The 19,576-nt window shown below is 38.1% G+C and overlaps 1 protein-coding gene across 2 annotated transcripts in view; it reads right to left on the reverse strand.

Moving 5' to 3' along the window:
- Positions 1–908: 908 nt before the first annotated feature.
- The window catches only part of ATP7A (ATPase copper transporting alpha), a 139,556-nt gene continuing 120,888 nt past the window's right edge, over positions 909–19,576 (reverse strand). For both annotated transcript variants that reach the window (XM_016207263.2, XM_087829450.1), the window contains 6 exons: positions 10,287–10,451; positions 9,129–9,271; positions 7,705–7,908; positions 7,069–7,186; positions 5,153–5,255; positions 909–4,771 (listed from right to left, as the gene is read on the reverse strand). In XM_016207263.2, the coding sequence (XP_016062749.2) occupies positions 4,495–4,771; positions 5,153–5,255; positions 7,069–7,186; positions 7,705–7,908; positions 9,129–9,271; positions 10,287–10,451 (1,010 nt within the window). In that variant the 3' untranslated portion in view covers positions 909–4,494. The remainder of the gene's footprint in view (positions 4,772–5,152; positions 5,256–7,068; positions 7,187–7,704; positions 7,909–9,128; positions 9,272–10,286; positions 10,452–19,576) is intronic.

Consider the following 19,576-nt stretch of genomic DNA (forward strand, 5'->3'; position numbering starts at 1 on the left):
GGGGGCGGGGATGAAAATTAGTGTTCCCTTACAAATAAGTTTAAAACCCTTTCCTTACTCAAAGAAGTGTTTGGTATGCAAATGTATTTGGAGTGCGACACTCAAACACACACTGTACGGCGCTCCCAAAATTAAAAAAAAGCTCTTGTCTCCGTTTAGGTCATTTGGGGTAGGCAATCTATCAAGAATGTATTAGAGACTACAAAGGGAAGGAGGACAGCTATATTCCTTATTTGTTTCTCACCTTCACTAAATGATACAGCAAGTGGAGTCCGAAGGAAAATAGATTTCTTCCCTCCCACTCTCAGTGATTACATGGTACTGCCTCTAATCCTGCCCCATCATTAACAGTAAAAATCTAAACTAAACTAAACTAAAAACACAGGGTAGTCTGGAACTGCTAGTAGAGGATTTGGATGATCTAAGAAATGAGACACTGGCAAAAATATTTTTTTTACAATATTATAATTATAAAGTTGAAGGCACATCCTTGGCAGATCAAAATAAGATCAATTACATGCTTATGGAAAAAACAAACTACTAAACATCTTGACTATCGTAGATGATTATTGCACAACATCACCCACTGCTGTTTGGGTAGCAAACAATCGATGTTTAACAATGTTTAAACATTTCTTGAACTAAAAACGTAAGGCTGAGACACCTGGTTTTGGCTACAAAAGGCATTTATTATCGATGCTATTACAGAAGCTCTTTTAATCAAAGAACAAGAATCCTTGCTCATGTGCTTTATCTGGTTACTCATACCAGATAAACTTTCGGAGGGACTAAGAAAACCAGTGGAAAAGTAGCTAATAATTTGGCATGAATCTATATATTTTTATATTTGGTAAAATAATATTTTAAATATAGAAAAGAACTAAACAAATAAAAAATCCAAAGGGAGTGATTCCAGGATTGTTTTTATTCTCATTAAAATAACCAATAGCCAGATGTCTCACCCCCAAAAAATAACAGGAGTAAAATAAATACTAAGAAAAATAATTTTAAAGCAAGATCCACAAGTAATGGAAAAATTCTCTAAGAACATACATTCTTGATTTTAAGCTGTGTACATAAAAGATATGTACACTTAAATTTTTGGAAATGTCCATCTACAGTCCTATTTAAGCATTCTGAACAAAGAATACACCTGAAAAAAGAATAACTTTTAAAAAGTTAAAGCACAATATAAAATTATTTGTTCACAAGACATCAAATTTAACACTCTAAAATGTTGATACTAAACCAGGAAAAATAACATTTCTATTTTCACAAATAACAACCATACTTCTTTATACTACAACACTAAATACTTTAGTTATGTTTTAACCTTTGAAATTCAAAAGGCATCTTTGGATATTGAAGATAAAAGGCGCCCCGTAGTTGAGTCCAAACCAGCACTGGAAATCAAAACACCCTTGCTAACTTGCACGGAGGGCACGCTGCTGAGTGAGTACAGAAGAGCGATGAAGGAATAACAAAGAAAGAGCTCCAAATATTAAATTCAAGTGTACAGTAGTCCCTCCTTATCTGTGGTTTCACTGCCCCATCAGTTATCCACGGTCAACCATGGTCCAAAAATCTTAAATGGAAAATTCCAAGAAAAAGACAATTCATAAGTTTTAAATTCTGGGTATTGTGATGTAATCTCACGCTGTCCTGGTCCGTCCCACCCGAAACAGGAATCAGCCCTCTGCCCAGCGCGTCCTCACCGTATGCACCCCCCACCCATTACTCACTCAGGAGCCGTCTCAGTTATCAGATTGACTGTCATGGTCTCACAGTGCTTGTGTTCAAGTAACCCTCATTTTACTTAATGACGGCCCCAAAGTGCAAGAGTAGCGATGCTGGCAATTTGGATATGCAGAGAGAAGCCATACAATGCTTTCTTTAGGTGAAAAGGATGTATGTATAGGGAAAAGCACAGCATGCATAGGGTTTGGTTGTATCCGAGGTTTCAGGCATCCACTGGGGGTCTTGGAACATTCTCCCATGGATAAGAGGGACTACTGTCAACCTATTTTCCTTCTATATGGTAATATGTGTGTGTACATATACATGTATTTATATATGTACATGCATAGACATACACACATACACACCCATTTATAAAATTTGTTCTCACTAGTAACCAGTTACTTAATGCTAGTTACTAATTGAAAGGAGTGTTTCTGATCCACTGCATAAATCACCTCTCTCTCCTGTCAATATAGCTGCTCTATGAAGCTAATGGGAATTCAGGGTTGCAAAAAAACTCCCCACAAAACTTGTAGAGAATTCAAAGATGGCTACAGATATTTAAAGCAAGATTCTTTCTAAACAGCATGTTTTGTGTTCTGGTAGTAAGGGCTGAAATTATATCCTTGATTTTTCCCAGACTATAGGCTGCTCTTCTCACTATCCTATGATGTGGGTCCCCTGCAAGGTGGGGCAAGAACACTACCCAAACATATACATAATAATAAAAGTAGTAGCTGGCTATCTGCAAGTGCTTCAGAGAGAGAGAAGAAAAAAGTAAGAGACAGAGAGTGAGTGAGAGAGAGATGCTTCTTTTTTCAAAAGTCTAATATACACCTGTCATATTAACTGTTTCTTCTGGAAGAAACAAGTTATAGTATGATGGGCCACTGGAATTAAAATAAGAAACATATTAATATTCAAACTGGTAGCATGGAAGATGGCATAGGCATTGGTCTAAGAGCCTAGACATACAAACTCATTCTTGTTTCATTAAAATGGGTTTGCCTTTCTAGATTAATAGCACCTTCATCAAGTTTCAGTTCTCTCTTTAAAATAGCTGAGATAAAAATGAGATCTTTTCTAAATCTGAAAAGACAACATGGAATAATGTTGTAAACTTTTTTTGTGTGTGCATGAAAAGATAAGAGGGAAAGTAGACTAGGAAGAAACCCATCCCCCACTACCACCTGATTTCAGACTCTGCCCTATAACAATGACTTTTAATATTTATTACTGACCTCACGTGGAGAAAAAAATTAACATTTACTGAGTACAAACCCTATGTGCTAGGCACTGTGCTAGCAGCTTTACATATGGCAATGAGAACAAAATATTGGAAATTTACGAGTTCACTTACATATTCTACATATGAAATCCATCTTACAATTAACAAGGAAATTTAAATAGTGATACAAGTACAGTGCCAGATCTCTGGCCAACGTATTAACTCTCAGGCATTCACAGGGGAAATTTCTAAATTTATATAGTAATAAAAACAAGCCTCTGAATTTGCCAATCACACTAATTAGCAAGTGTAAATGTTTCAAACTGGAGAACAGTATAGATTTGCCTGAAAGGTATCACACCTAGGGAAATTCTCATTTCTCCATTACAATTTATTGTATTTTTGGTAAAAGCAGTTTTGTGTAATAGCATTATTTTAAAGTCATTTTGAGTGGTTATCTAAAACACTAAAAGACAATTAAAATCTGTTAAATTATATATACCAGCGAAGGTCTTATATTCTGTCCATAAGAGGACAAGTTTAGTGAATCCAGGTAATTTTATATGACCCGTATATGTTAAAGATGGTAAAAAAATAAAATAAAAATCTTTGAAAAATCTTTGATCTTTGAAAAAATCAAATCTTAAGTTTCTGGACTGAGGCTGACAGACTACACAAAGAACAGCCTAGAGCCGAACTCAGTGGAAGTGAATTGAAAGCTTGCACCAAGTGAGGGAGTCACTGAAGGAAGAAATCTGATATACTTTTAATAACAATGGAAAGATGGGAAGCAGGGAACGCTATGGACCTTTAAAGTCTTTTGAACTACAAGGGAAAGAAAAGAACAAGATATTAGAAATATTGTCAGTTATTTTTTATCAATGAAAAACCACCTACACTTAGCTTACTCAAAAGGAGATACAAAAGAAAACATACTGGGTCATCTAAGAAAGCAACTACAAAGACAAAGAGGCAGGGAGACTAAGCGGGGAAGAAAGCCTGTAGTACTGAAGGCACATCTATTTTAAAACAGTTTCTACTGTTTTCCTTCTAAACCTAGATGCTTCACACACTGCTCTGAAAGCCACTGTTTCCCAATCTGACAGGGATGAAGGCTGAAGAACCTCCTTAAGGTCATGCTCTCAAATCTTCAAATTTTTAATTATCCTTTTCTTGAGGTTGTTTGTTTGTTTGTTTTTGTCAAATAAAAAAATCGTGTATCACTGTAGCAGCAGCTTGGCAATCTTCAATTGCAGGGCCTGCTGTAAACCTCACCCGCCTACTTGATCTGTTGCTAGTGAAAACAAAAAATACTGAAAATTCATTTTAAATAACGCTGGGTTCAGAGCTGATGTCTTGAAAACTTTATTTTTGCCATTAGAAAAATGCAATTCAAATAGAATCCCTAATATAAGAGCATGACACCTACACAAAATCCTTCCACAATAGTTTGAAAAGCTAAGGTGACATCATGAATGCGGCGTCAGTGCATAACAACACGAGCTCGAAGCGCTCTGTGTGGCCTGTTACACTGTAGTGTCCTCATCTTCCCTACAGTCCCCCACCAGGAGTGAGTGCTTGTCAGGTTCACTGATACCAACGCTATTTAGGGACCGTTTATCAGACAGTAGTGAGTTTATGGAGGCTCTGCTGTAATTAACAATCCGGTCCAGCAAACCCAGTTTAGGAGAACTTCTTGAGGTGTCATCTATTCCGACATGAACGCTGATTTCTGAAGGACTTTTCTGTCCCATCTGGCTTCGGGAATGCAGTTCGTAATTCTCATAAGTTGGTTTCCTATAACTGGACACATGCAAAAGTACACTAGTTTGAAATAACCAAATGTGAATTAGATGCTTGTTACATTAAAAAATGAAAAGAGATTTTTGCCTGGTATAAAATGTACAAAGGCTGAACCCTGCTAGGAAAGTAGCTCAATAGGAATTGTGTGTAGTCACACGATCAGAAATCCTACCTCTCAGAGCCAATGTACTCAATTTTACCCCACCTGGTGCTTATGCTGACTATGGATAGACTACATAAGGTGAGAATTACATGGCTAGCATTCATTATTAAGACAGTTTGGGCTTATCATTGATCACTGCAAGAATAAAACCTACCAAGACTGACTGAGGATGATAAAAGGAATATAAAATATAAATGTGAGCAAGCCATCATACTTACAGTTTAAGGAAGAGAGAGGAAAGTACTACTGAAACAGATGAAGCAGCCATTGCAGCAGATCCCATCCAAGGCTGCAAAGCCAAACCAATGGGCATAAACACTCCTAGGAAACAAATGTGAATTAGCTATAGCAGATAGTACTAAACATCACCAATGTTTCTAATATGTATTTACGAATCATTTCCTCACTTGATATTTATTCAGCAATTTATCTTCCTGTTGGTGGAGATTTATGTGGTTGCCAATTTTTCACTGATAGAGTGTTGCTGTGAACATTCATGTGCATGTTTCCCTGCACACGTTTGATAATTACCCTAGAGTATACACCTAGAGGTGAAGCTGCCGGGTTTAACATGGGCACATTTTCAACTTTAGGTGGATATTCCTCAGTTGCTTTCCAAGTGACTGTACCAGATCACACACATACCATCAACAGGGAATGAGAGTTCATGTTCTACAAACTCATCCACACTTGGTTTTGACAGACATTTTAATATTTGCTCATATGATGGGGATAAGATAGCCTTATTGTATTTTTAATTTTTTATGTACTTATCTGCTTTTTTTTACTTTTTATACAGTGGTCATACATTAGTTACATATATTTTTTTAAAAATCACTTGCTCCATGAATTAGTTACTCTGGGTTTTTAAAAATTTATTGATCTGAGCCCAGCCGGTGTGGCTCAGCGGTTGAGCAACAACCTATGATCCAGATCAGGGTTCGATTCCCGGTCAGGGCACATGCCCCGGTTTCGGGCTTCATCCCCAGCAGGGAGCGTGCAGGAGGCAGTTGATCAGTGACTCTCTCATCATTGATGTTTCTCTCTCTCTCTCTCCCTCTCCCTTCGTCTCTCTGAAATCAATAAAGACATATTTAAAAAAATAATAAAATTTATTTATCTGAGAGAGAGGGAGGAAAGGGGGGAGATAGAGAAACATCGATTTGTTGTTCCAACTATTTATGCATCATTGGTTGATTCTTGTATGTGCTCTCACCGGGGATTGGAACCCACAACCTTGGTTTATTGGGTGAACACTCTAACCAACTGAGCTACCTGGCTAGAGCTAATCTTTCTGGATTTTGATTGTTCTTTTACTTTGTCCTCTCAGCATTTGTGTGTTTATCAACAGCTTTGAAATTGCCCTCATGTCATTTTATGCCTTTCTTTGGCTCTCAAACCAGAGACAAGAAGAAGAAAGTGACAACTATTTCTCTTATGTTATTACTAACTTCTACCAAGCCCTTAAATACGGGAGATTATCAGATGTTTATTAAACAATTCTAAATTGCTTTTTCTTGATCATATTCCTTCATTCAATTTCTCTCTCTCATCTGGTCCCCAAACTTAAAGAAAAATCTGTTGGCTATTATAACATTACACGAAGAGCAGAAAATTCTCTGTACGTTATAATTACAACTATGTGACAAGACAAAAACTGATGCAGAGTAAAAAAGACCAGAAGTAAATAGACGAAATGCTAACAGTAGTTGTGTTTGGGTAGTGAGATTAATGGTAAATTTGTTCTCTTAAGCAATATATAAATGAGAATATATGGAGAAAGAGATGAAGCAATGTAACAAAATATTATTAATTGATGAATTTAGGTTAAGTGTATACAGATTTTCATTGTATCATTTTTTCCCTGCCTATGTAAGTTTAGAATTTTTCAAAATGTAAACTTGGAGAAAAATATAAAGTAAAATAAAATAAACCTGAGAGAATGCTTCTACATTCTAGACTATAATGAACATTGTTGAAAATTAAAACTGTTGATTTTAATATTACCTCTCAGCACATAAGCAGGCTACATATAAAAAATGAGCTCAAAACTAATAAAAACACTAAAACTTCCAAAATAATAGGTCTCTAATGACTTCAGAGGAAAAAGCAATACTAGTTAACAGTCACATACCAGCAGCTATGGGAATTCCAACCAGATTATAAATTAGAGCGAAGACAAAATTTATCCGAATTCTCTTGACTGTCTTCCTTGATAAATCAATACTTGCCACTACATCCAGAAGATCATTCTGAGAACAGAAATATTTGTGATATTAGTGAGAGATTCTAACTAGAAATTTTTGCATTTGATACTGTGTACATTGAAGATGACATGTACCTTGGGGTAATATGTGATTTAACGACAAACCTCATATATTGCTAAAAATTTGAGTCAGCCTTGGAAGATGTTTTCCATGAGTTTTTCTCAGGGTTCTGAAAACACATTTAGGGTTGTATGCTGGTAGAAGGATTAAATGCTATTAAAATAACCTCAGTATTTGTTGAAGATGATTTTATTCTAAGTATGTTCCCAAATCTTGTTCTTCACTTTAGAAACTTGTCATTCTCATTTGCTTCACTGGACTGAGAAACTCTGGAAGTAACTGGTAAGACTCATCACACACCCATCTCAAATTCTCCCAGTCTCAATAGCTGGGAGCATGGGAATTAGAAGAACAGAACTGTCCCGCTCGATATACTTTATGACACTATCCCTGACCACGTAGAGCAGACTTACACTGCTCAAAGTTCAGGCTACAGGACTTACCCTTATCAAAACCACATCAGCTGCTTCAATGGCTACATCTGTGCCTGTGCCAATAGCAATTCCAACATTGGCCATTGCCAGAGCTGGGGAGTCATTGATTCCATCTCCTACCATTGCTACCCGTTTCCCCTCCTCTTGAAGTTGCTTCACCTTAGCAACCTTGTGGGAAGGTAGAACTTCAGCGAACACCTTAGTAATGCCAACCTACAACAGAAAAAATAGACTCAATTCAAGAAATATTACTGACTACCTGAAATATAACTCAGCAATAATAAGCCATCATTTCCCACCCACCAGATGTCTAGATTTTAAAAGACTGGTAATATCCAGTGATAGTAAGAGATGAGCTCCCTTATACACTGTTGGTGAATGTGTAAATTGGTACTGTCTTTTTGGACGGTATTAGGCAGCATCTATCAAAGTGCACACATCATTTGGTTCAGCAACTCCACGTCTAGCTATATTTTGAACGTACATGTACATGCACAAAAAGAGGTATGCCCAAGGATGCACATTACTACCCTGTAACAACAAAATTTTCAAGTCACCTAAATGCCCATCATTAGAGGAATGGCTAAATAAATGATGATACAGCCAGACCATGGAATTCCCTGTAGCAATTTAGAAAAAATAAATAACTTTATATGTTCAGACATGGACAAAACCCTAAGGCATATATATTATTATGTAAAAAAAGCAAACTGCTAAACAATCTATACAAAAATGATCCAATTTATGTTGAAAATACCAGAACTATACATTTGTATATAAACATGTATACATATGAAAAAGTATAGGTGATAGGACTTGATAGGGAGCTTGGGAAAAGGGTGACAAACTTTTTACTTTATATCCTTCAGTATTTTTATACAAGAATGTATTAATATATTACTTGTGTTATTTAATAGAAGAGACAAGGCATTCCTAAGAAGAAAAGACTAATACGAGAAAAGTTTTGAAATAAGGCAAATGTGAGTGTCAGTAGCAGAAAAATGGTATGTCAAGTGGTGCACAAGGAAGGTGGTTTCATCAGTGGTGCTCAGGATGGACTGGAGAGGGTAGCGCATGGAGCTAGTGCTGTATTTTAGGCATAAGAGGCTTAGAGCCTGGCCTAGCCTGGCAGCACCTGTGAAAAATATGAGCAACATTTCAAAGGAAGCATCAACAGAAACTGGTGCACAATGTCACTTAACCATCTCATGAACTAAGCAAATAGCTTTTTACTTATTACAGTAGAACTCAAAGCCCAAATTCCTGCCTGAAATAGCATGCCGATTCTTTAAGGAACCAGATATGTCTACTCAGGGATAATGAAAATAATAGATAATATGAATTTTTTAGCATCTGAAGGGAAGAAAGGAAATGTATATTAAGAATTAGAAGTTACCACATACCCCACTCCAACAACTAAGTAAACCAATTACCTGAGAAGCAATAGATCTAGCTGTTTTACTGTTGTCTCCAGTCATCAGAACTACTTCTAAGCCCATAGTTTTCAGAATATGGACAGCCAATTCTGCTTCAGGCTTCACTGTATCGGCAATAGCTATCAAGCCACACAGCACATCTAATATAGGAACACCAGAAGAGAGCTTGGAATATGGAGAAAGCAGAAAAATATACTGACTTAAATTTTCAAAAACAAAAGAATTTTGTGCCGGGCCGGGTGTGGCTCAGCAACTGAGCGGCGACCTAGGATCCAGGTGATCGGGGCTTGATTCCGGGCCAGGGCACATGCCCGGGTTACAGGCTCGATCCCCACCCCCAGTCGAGTGCGTGCAGGAGGCCGCTTAGCAACGACTCTCTCATCATTGATGTTTCTCTCTCTCTCCCCCTCTCCTTTCCTCTCTCTGAAATCAATAAAGATATATTTAAAAAAAAAAGAAAGCACTTAAAACCTCAAGATGTTTATTGCAGTGTTATTTACAATAATGAGATATCAGAATAGCTTAAATTTCCAACAGGGGAGTGATTAAGTTAATTAGAGTGTAAAAGTTTAATAAATTATGTAGCGTTAAAATAAAATTGGAAAATATTTAGTATTAAATAAAATAAAGCAAAAAAAATAGTATGTGTATAAGAAGTTTTAATTTTTTATTCAATTTTATTGAGGTAAAATTTACATACAATAAAATGCAACCATTTAAAAATAGTATATGTACTAATAGTGTAATTCTGTGTATGAATGTGTGTGTGTGTGTGTGTGTATGTGTATATATATATATATATATACCAGAAATGGAATATATACAATTAAAACTGACACTGTGTTAAGATGATGAGATTATAAATATTATTTTACTTTGCTATTCACTTAATGTTATGTTATTTTTAGGTTTTAAAAAATCCTTGATTAGCTTTTTTTAAAAAAACACACAGCATAGACTAGGGATGAAAATAAAGCCAGGCGAATGCAAGAGAATTTTAAATTAATCTGTAACAATTATGTATTGATAACAATTTCACTTTGCATTCAAGCTCTTTTGAATAATTCTTAGAGTTCAGAAGTCTCTCAAAAGTACACATAAAACAAGAGCTGAGATCACAAAATTGAGTCATAGTGTACTTATGGAAAACCTTACCATCAACTGCCACCAATACAGCAGTACGACCTTTTCTCTCATGTTCAGTCATGGAATCATCTATATCATTATTAATGACAAGACCATTTCTAGTCATCCACTCCCGGTTACCAATGAGGACTTTGTACTGCTGAGCATTAAGAGCATCTGAGTATAAAAAAGCATCTGAAAGAAAGTACAGAAATAACATTTAATGAGCTCATTTTATATTTCTAACTACCCCATGAGGCACGTTCTTCCTGTCTAAACATTGTATTTTGAATAGAATGCAGCCTACGACACTGATTTCCAAATTTTGAAGATACTCTGCTCTTCCATGCCTCTGGGCCTTCACATATGCTGTTGCCTCCACCTGGAACGTCCTTACCCCTCCTCTCAAAATACCAAACTCCACCATACTCTTCAGGAGCCAGTTCAAATGTTACTTTCTTGGTGAAGCTTTCCCTTTTGCCTTTCCCTTTGACCTTCCAAAGCAGTTGAATTACATTAAACATATTTATTGCGGATCAGTAGCTGAATGTGGTTGAATGAAAACATACAACCATACTGATGTCTCACGTGCAAACATGTGATCATTAACTTTAAGTGGGCTCTTAGTGCTATCTGGCAATTCTATGCTTCCCTAGTCCATTCCTTCTCCATTCCTTCTAGATCTCTTCGCCCATTCTCATACCAGAGGATGACTCTGCATCCTACTTCAGAAAGAAAATAAAAGCAATCAGAAGAGAACTTCTACAAGCTCTCATTGCCACATCTACTCAGCTGTACCTGTGTACACATGAACCTAGCTTCCCTTCTGCTTTTATATACTGCCCCTGCTCCCATTTAAGGACAACCTCTCCACTTGTGTACCAGCTCCCCCTCCTCTGCATATTCTACAAACATCTCTCTAACAACTCACCCCTCTCTCTCCTACATAATCAAATTTTCTCTCTACACTATAGTCCTGTCTTTTAAAAAAACCTCTCTTGATCTCACTTCTCTAGCTACCTTCCCATTTCTCTGCTTCTGTACATATAGCAAAACTTCTCAAAAGTGTTGACTCTATTGGCTAGCTCCAATTCATATCTTCCCATTCTCTTGTGAACCCACTCCAATAAAGCTTTTGTTTCAACTACTTCAAAGAATTGTTCACACAGTACACCAGCGACCTTTACTTTAATAAACCTAATGGCAAATTATCAGTCCTCATTTTACTTGCCCTATTAGCAGCATTTTACAGATAATCACTCACTCCTTGAAATTCTTTCTTCACTTGGCTTCTAGGACACCACATTCTTATAAATTACCTCCTCACTCACTTATCAGTCTTCTTTTCTGGTTCTTCCTCATTGCCCTGACCTCTTAATTTGTAGTGCTGCAGGGCTCAATCCTTAAACCTCCTTTTTACCCTCCATCTACTCTCACTGCTTATTGATCTTATCCAGTCTCATGGCTTTAAATACCATCTATAGCAGTGCTGTCCAATAATTTTCTTTGGTGACGGAAATGTTCTATATCCTCTCTGTTCAATGGTTGAAGGGCTGGATTTTAAATTAAATTTCACTTTACTCAAAGTTTACAAGTCACATATAACTAGTGGCTACCATATTGGACAACACAGACCAGTAAGTGGATCTCCCAAACCCGTATCTCCAATCCAGTCTGTTTCCTTGAACTCCAGTCTTGTGCAGCCAACTGCCTACTTGATAGTTCCGTTTCTATGACATCTCCACTTGAATATCTAATAGGCACTCAAAATTTACATGTTGAAAACTAACTCCTGATCAGTTTTCCTCAATATTGCCCCTGCTGTGGTCTTCCCCATCTTATTTAAATGGCAACTCTACCCTTCTGAATTGCTTAGACCATAAACCTTGGCATAATTCTCTTTTCTCTTTTTCAATTAGAGTTGACATACATTATTATGTTAGCTTCAGGTGTACAACCCAGTGACTAGACACTACATAACTTACTAAGTGATCATTTCGATAAATCTCGCACCCACCTGGCCCCATACATAGTTATTAGAATACTATTGACTATATTCCCTATGCTGTACTTTACATCCCCATGACTATTCTGTTACTACCAATCTGTACTCCTCAATCCCTTCACCTTTTCCACCCATCCCCACAACTCCTCTCCCATCTGGCAACTGTCAAAATGTTCTCTGTATCACCCAGCTGGGCGTGGCTCAGCGGTTAAGTGTCGACCTAGGATCCAGGCGATCAGGGTTTGATTCCCGGTCAGGGCACATGCCCCGGTTGCAGGCTGCAGCAGATCAATGACTCTCTCATCATTGATGTTTCTATCTCCCTCTCTCCCTCTCCCTTCCTCTCTCTGAAATCAATAAAGATATATTTAAAAAAAAAAAATGTTCTCTATATCTATGAGTCTGTTTCTGTTCTGCTTGTTCCTTTTGTTTTGTAGATTCAGTTGTTGATAGATATGTATTTATTGCCATTTGGTTGTTCACAGTTTTAAAAATATATCTTTGTTGTTGAAAGTATTACAGATAACCCCTTTTTTTCACTCCCTGACCCCCTCCATCCCAATCCCACCCCATTGTTCATAGTTTTGATCTTTTTCTTCTTCTTCTTCTTAAAGAAGACCCTTTAACATTTCATATAATAATGGTCTGGTGGTGATAAACTCCTTTAGCTTTTTGTTGTCTGGGAAGTAATTTATCTGTCTTTTGATTCTAAATGCTAGCTTTGCTGGGCAGAGTAATCTGGGTTGTAGGTCCTTGCTTTTCATCACTTCCAATATTTCTTGCCACTCTCTTCTGGCTGCAAAGTTCCTGTTGAGAAATCAGCTGACAGTCGTATGGGCTCTCCCTTGTAGGTAACTAACTGCTTGTCTCTTGCTGCTTTTAAGATTTTCTCTTTGTCTTTAAACTTTTTCATTTTAATTATGATGTGTCTCGGTGTGGGCCTCTTTGGGTTCATCTTATTTGGGATTTTCCGCACTTCCTAGAATTGTATGTCTATTTCCTTCACCAAGTTAGGGAAGCTTTCTGTCATTATTTTTTCAAATAGGTTTTCAATTTCTTGCTCTCTCTCTCCTCTTTCTGGCACGTCCATGATGGGGATGTTGGTGCGCTTGAAGTTGTCCCAGAAGCTTCTTACACTATGCTAATTTTTTGGATTCTTTTTGCTCTTCTGATTGGGTATCTTCTGCTTCCTTGACTTCCCAATCTCTGAGTAATGGTTCCTCTGCTTCATCTGCTCCACTGGTGACTCCCTGTAATGTATTCTTCATTTCTGACAGGATTGTTTTCTAGTTCTGCTTTTACGTTTCCTATCTCTTTTTGAAGTTCTAAGTTCATCTAATTACTCTTCCCCCAAGCTCACTGAACATCCTCATAACCAGTGTTTTGAACTCTGCATCTAGTAAATTGCTTGTCTCCATTTTGTTTAGTTCCTTTTCTGGAGTTTTGTTCTGTTCTTTCATTTGGGACATGTTTCTTTGTCTCTTCATTTTATCAGCCTCTCTGTGTTTGCTTCTATGTATTAGGTAGAGCTGCTCTGTCTCCCAGGCTCAGTAGAGTAGCCTAATAAATTAGGTGTCCTGTAGGGTCCAATGGCACAGCCTCCCCAATCACCCAAGCTGGGCACTCGAGGTGCGGCCCCGGTGTTGGCTGTGTACACTCTCCTCTTGTAGTTGAGCCTCGATTGCTGTTGGCATGTCAATGGGAGGCATTTGCCCCCAGACTGTTCAGCTGCAAGGGCTGTCTGTGACCACCAACCACCGATCTCTGAACACTATGGAGGATCAGCTGTGCAGGGGCCCATCCCATAGAACAGGACTTACTTCAGCGGGGCTCTAGTGCCCACTGAGTCCGCCCCTTGTGTGTCGTTTGTGGAATTGGCTGGGTGGTGCTCTGATGTGGTCTGAAGCTGTCCACTGGGTGCACTGGCTCTGGGACCTCCCAGGAGGTGCAGGCCAAGGTCAGCTACCACCTGTGTTCTTCTTGGAGCCACCTGGCATGAGCTACAAAGTGATCTGCAGATCGCTGCTACTTGTACTGGGTTTAGAGGGGCCCAAGCAACGCCAAGCTGTGATCCAAGGCTGGGTGTGGCTAGTGCCAAGCCTGGGGTTACTTAGTGAGAGGTACAGGACACACTGAAGCCAGATGATGCTTGTTTGAGAGATTTTAGGAAAATCTGAAGCATGAGCAAAGATAGGCCATTTGTATGGAAAATCTACTGGAAACAGCTTGGGTGGGCCTGCAAATTGGGTGGGGCAGGTTTTAGGGAGCGTGAGGTAGGTTGATGGAGTCTCAGATATGGCACCCGTCTGCCAGTTCTGTGGGGGAAGGGCTCATGAAAGGAATTATGATCTCTGGCAGCACTTCTGGGAGAAAGCTGCCAGAAAATTGTCCTAATTGTCCTAATGCCAGACAATTCAGTTCCTACTCTCATGCTTGGCAAGATTCTTGACTCCTTTTCTCTTATACCATATCCAATCTGTGAAAAAAAATTGTCTGCCAGTTTTAAGACACATCTAGAAATTGACCAATTCTTATGACCTCTACTGTTACCACACTAGTCCAAGCAACCAATATCTTTCATCTGGATTATGACACTAATTAACCTCCCTGCTTTGGCCCGTGCCCTTCCCCCAATAGTGTATATTTACCAGAGCAGCCAGAGTAATAATTTGAAAATGTTAAGTCATATTCCATCATTCCTACATTTAAAACTCTCCAGTGGCTTACATCAGGCAGGGCAAAAACCCAAGTCCTTTCAAAGTCCTTACCAGATCTAGTCCTGCACTACCTGCCTCTCTGGCCTCATCTCTTATGCCCTTCCCACGCATTTCTTCTGCTCTAGCCACACTGTTCTCCTTGACGTTCCTGAAACTAATCAAGCACAGTCCTGGCTCAAGACTTTTGTACTTAACATTCCTCCTGTCTGAAATGCTTGTATCACAGATATTCACATAACTTTCTCCCTCCCCCTCCTCAGGTTTTTGCTCAAATATCACCTTCTCAGTGAGGCCTACCCTGATCATCCTATATAAAATAAGACTCACTACTTCCAGCATTCCCTATATCCCTTACCCTTCTTTATTTTCTTCCATCATACATAATATACATATACATATATATTTATTTGCTCACTTTCTTGTTTTCTCTAATCAGGAATGTAAGTTTCATGAGATAGGGACTTTGTCTATTCTGCTCACTGCTAATTCTTTAGTGTCTTGAACAGTAGTTAATAAAAGTTATCAAATGAACAAAATTACTATGTATCAGTGTGTTTGATACCAGAAGTTCACAGAAAAATAAAAAGAAATTACAGTTTAGAAGAATCAGACAGGTAAATAAAGAATTTTCATGCAGTGTGCCTAGTACAATAACAGAGACTAAGTACAGTTATGATTTAAAAAGAAGAGCAAATATCTTTGCCTATGTATGTCAGCCAGTGAAGGCTTCACTGAAGAGAGATGTGAACTGAGTCTTAAAAAGATGAAAATAAGTTCATGACAGATATGCCACTGTGGACAAGGACATTATTCAGAGAAAACTGTAAATGAAATGAAACAGGAGATGACACGCTGTAAGGAGGAACTGTAAGTAGGTTCCATATGGATGGAACACAGAGTACATGGTGTGGGGGTGGGGCTGGCAGTGGAAAAAGACAAGATGGGTGGTGCAGGGAAGCAAGAGACATATCACGGAGAACAGATAGTGAACAAAGTGCAGAAAGACTGGACTTTGCCCTGCAAGAGACAGAGAGCCAGTAAAGTTGGGATCATTAACAGAATTCCACGAATGGGCTTTAGAGTCTGTAAAAACCTCAGAAACAGAAATTTTCTGAGGAGTGAGCATAGTTTTCATCACATTCCTCCAAAGATTTATGATTCAAAAATAGGTTATACAACTACTGAAATTGAAGCAGTAATCAAAAAACTCCCAGCAAACAAAAGTCCTGGACCAGATGGATTTACAGCCGAGTTTTACCAAACATTCAAAGAAGAATTAACACCTATTTATTCAAACTATTCCAGAAAATTCAAGAGGAGGAATAACTCCCAAACTCTTTTTATGAGGCCAGCATCATCCTAATCCGAAAACCAGATAAAGACACTACAAAGAAAGAAAATTACAGGCCAATATCTCTGATGAACACAGATGCTAAAATCCTCACTAAAATCCCAGCAAACTGGATCCAGCAATACATTAAAAAAATCATATATCATGACCAAGTGGGATTTATTCCACGGATGCAAGGCTGGTACAACATCCACAAATCAATAAATGTGATACATCACAAAAACAAAATGAAGGACAAAAATCACATGATCATATCAATAGATGCAGAAAAAGCATTCGACAAAAACCAGCACCCATTTCTGATAAAAACTCTCAGCAAAGTGGGAATAAAGAGATCATACCTCAACATAATAAAGGTCATATATGACAAATCGACAGTCAACATCATACTCAGTGGCCAAAAACTAAAACCATTTCCATTAAAAACAGGAAGAAGACAGGGATGTCCACTTACACCACTCTTATTCAACATAGTACTGGAAGTCGTAGCCACAGCTATCAGACAGGAAGAAAACATAAAAGGTATCCAAATTGGAAAGGAGGAAGTAAAACTGTCATTATTTGCAGATGACATGATATTGTACATAGAAAACCCTAAAGACTCCATTCAAAGTACTACTAGATTTGATAAACAAATTTGGCAAGGTAGCTAGATACAAAATCATCTGGAAATCAATGGCATTCTTATACACCAACAATGAACTTTTAGAGAGAGAAACTAAAAAAACAATCCCATTTACCATTGCAACTAAAAAAATAAAATAACTAGGAATAAACTTAACCAAGGATGTAAAAGACCTGTACTCGGAAAACTACGTGACACTGAAAAAAGAAATAGAGGAAGATATAAACAAATGGAAGAATATACTGTGTTCATGGATTGGAAGAATTAATATCATTAAAATGTCCATACTACCCACAGCAATTTATAAATTCAATGCAATTCCTATTAAAATACCAACAGCATATTTCACAGATCTGGAACAAACATTTCAAAAATTTATATGGAACCAAAAAAGACCCCGAATAGCTGCAGCCATCTTGAGAAAAAAGAACAGAGTGGGAGGGATCACATTACCACACTTCAAACTGTATTGCAACGCCACTGTAATCAAAACGGCCTGGTATTGGTACAACAACAGACATAAAGATCAGTGGAACAGAACCAGAAATAGACCCATGCCATTATGGTCAGTTAATATTTGACAAGGAGGCAAGAGCATCCAATGGAGTAAAGACAGTCTCTTCAATAAGTGGTGCTGGGAAAATTGGACAGATACATGTAAAAAAAATGAAACTAGACCACCAACTTTCACCATACACAAAAATAAACTCAAAATGGATAAAAGACTTAAATGTAAGTCATGAAACCATAAAAATCCTGGAAGAAAACATAGGCAGTAAAGTCACAGACATCCCACGTAGTGGAATTTTCACTGATACATCTCATAGGGCAAGAGAAACAAAAGAAAAAATAAACATATGAGACCACATCAAACTAAAAAGCTTCTGCACAGCAAAAGAAAACAGCCTCAAAATACAAAGGAACCCCACGGTCTGGGAAAACATATTTGCCAAGGATGTATCTGATAAGGGGCTAATTTCCAAAGTGTACAAAGAACTCATATTACTCAGCAAGAGGAAGACAAATAACTCAATTAAAAAATGGGCAAAGGACTTGAATAGACACTTCTCCAAAGAGGACATACAGATGGCCAAGAGACACTTGAGAAAATGCTCAACATCGCTAATCATCAGAGAGATGCAAATTAAAACCACAAAGAGATATCACTCCACACCTGTCAGAGTGGCTCCATCAACAAATCAACAAACGACATGTGCTGGCGAGGGTGTGGAGAAAGGGGAACCCAGGTACACTGCTGGTGGGAATGCAGACTGGTGCACCCACTATGGAAAACAGTATGGAGGGTCCTCAAAAAAATAAAAATGGAGCTTCCTTTTGACCCAGTGATCCCACTTCTAGAAATATATCCTAAGAATCCTGAAACACTAATCAGAAAGAATATATGCACCCCTATGTTCATAGCAGCGTAGTTTTCAATAGCTGAGATCTGGAAACAGCCCAAGTGCCCATCAGTAGATGAATGGGTAAAAAAGCTGTGGGACATATACACCATGGAATACTATGCAGCTGTAAAGAAGAAGGATCCCATACCCTTTGGGACAGTATGGATGGACCTGGGAATATTATGCTAAGTGAAATAAGCCAGGAAGAGAAAGACAAACATCACATGATCTCGCTTATATGTGGAATCTAAAGAACTTAATAAACTGATCAACAGAATAGATTCAATGACATGGAAGCATAGATGAGACTGACGAATGTCAGAGGGAGGGAGGGGGGCGGGTGGGTGGAGGGGGAGAGAGTAACCAAAGAATTTATATGCATATATGCACAACCCAAGGACATGGACAATGGTGGGGAGAGGGACTGGGGAGCGGGAAGGGGTCATTGGGGAGAACGGGTCATTGGGGAGAAAAAGGGTCATCTGTAATATTTTAAACAAAAATAAAATTTAAAAAATAGGTTATAAGCCACCATAATAAAAGGTATTAGAAAGTAATATAATCAGTTTTGCATGTTAGCAAAATCACTTGAGCACAAATGGGTGGGGAGGTGGTGGAACACTTAGGTGGGTATATGAAATTTTGGGGCAGATGGATAGACCAACAAGAAACTCAAGAAACAGGCCTTGGCCAGACATACGGATTTTAGAGTGGCAGTGGAAGCCGGCATGTGGTAGAATAAGCAATAGGCATGAATTAGATTGTACAGAGAGAGTATGTAAAATGAGAAAAAGACAAAGAACAAAACCCTGAGAGCAGGAGAAAAGAGAAATCAGATGAGGATTAGAAAAAACAGCCTTAAAGTTAAGTGAGAGGAGAATCTGGAGAAAGCAAGGTCATGGAATAAAGGGAGGAAAGAGTTTTAGGAAGGAAGAAATGGTCAACATTGTCAAGTGCTTTAGTGAAGTCATGCAGGCAGAAGACTGAGAAGTGTCAGAATAGTTTCAGTAGTATGGATGGGGCAGAAGCCAGACGGTGCCATGAACACGTGAATTCAGCAAGCCTAGGCTACTATTTCTAAAAATTTGGATATAAAGGGAAAAATAGATAGGACAAAATGTTGATGGAAATACAATTATTTTGATGGAAGAAGTGTTTATATGTTTAGGAGGAGATACTACAGAAAAAGAGTTAAAAAGTAAAGAAGCAAGGGGACATG

This window comes from Miniopterus natalensis, chromosome X (assembly GCF_054644295.1).
Source record: "Miniopterus natalensis isolate mMinNat1 chromosome X, mMinNat1.hap1, whole genome shotgun sequence".
In the NCBI taxonomy this organism is placed as follows: Eukaryota; Metazoa; Chordata; class Mammalia; order Chiroptera; family Miniopteridae; genus Miniopterus; species Miniopterus natalensis.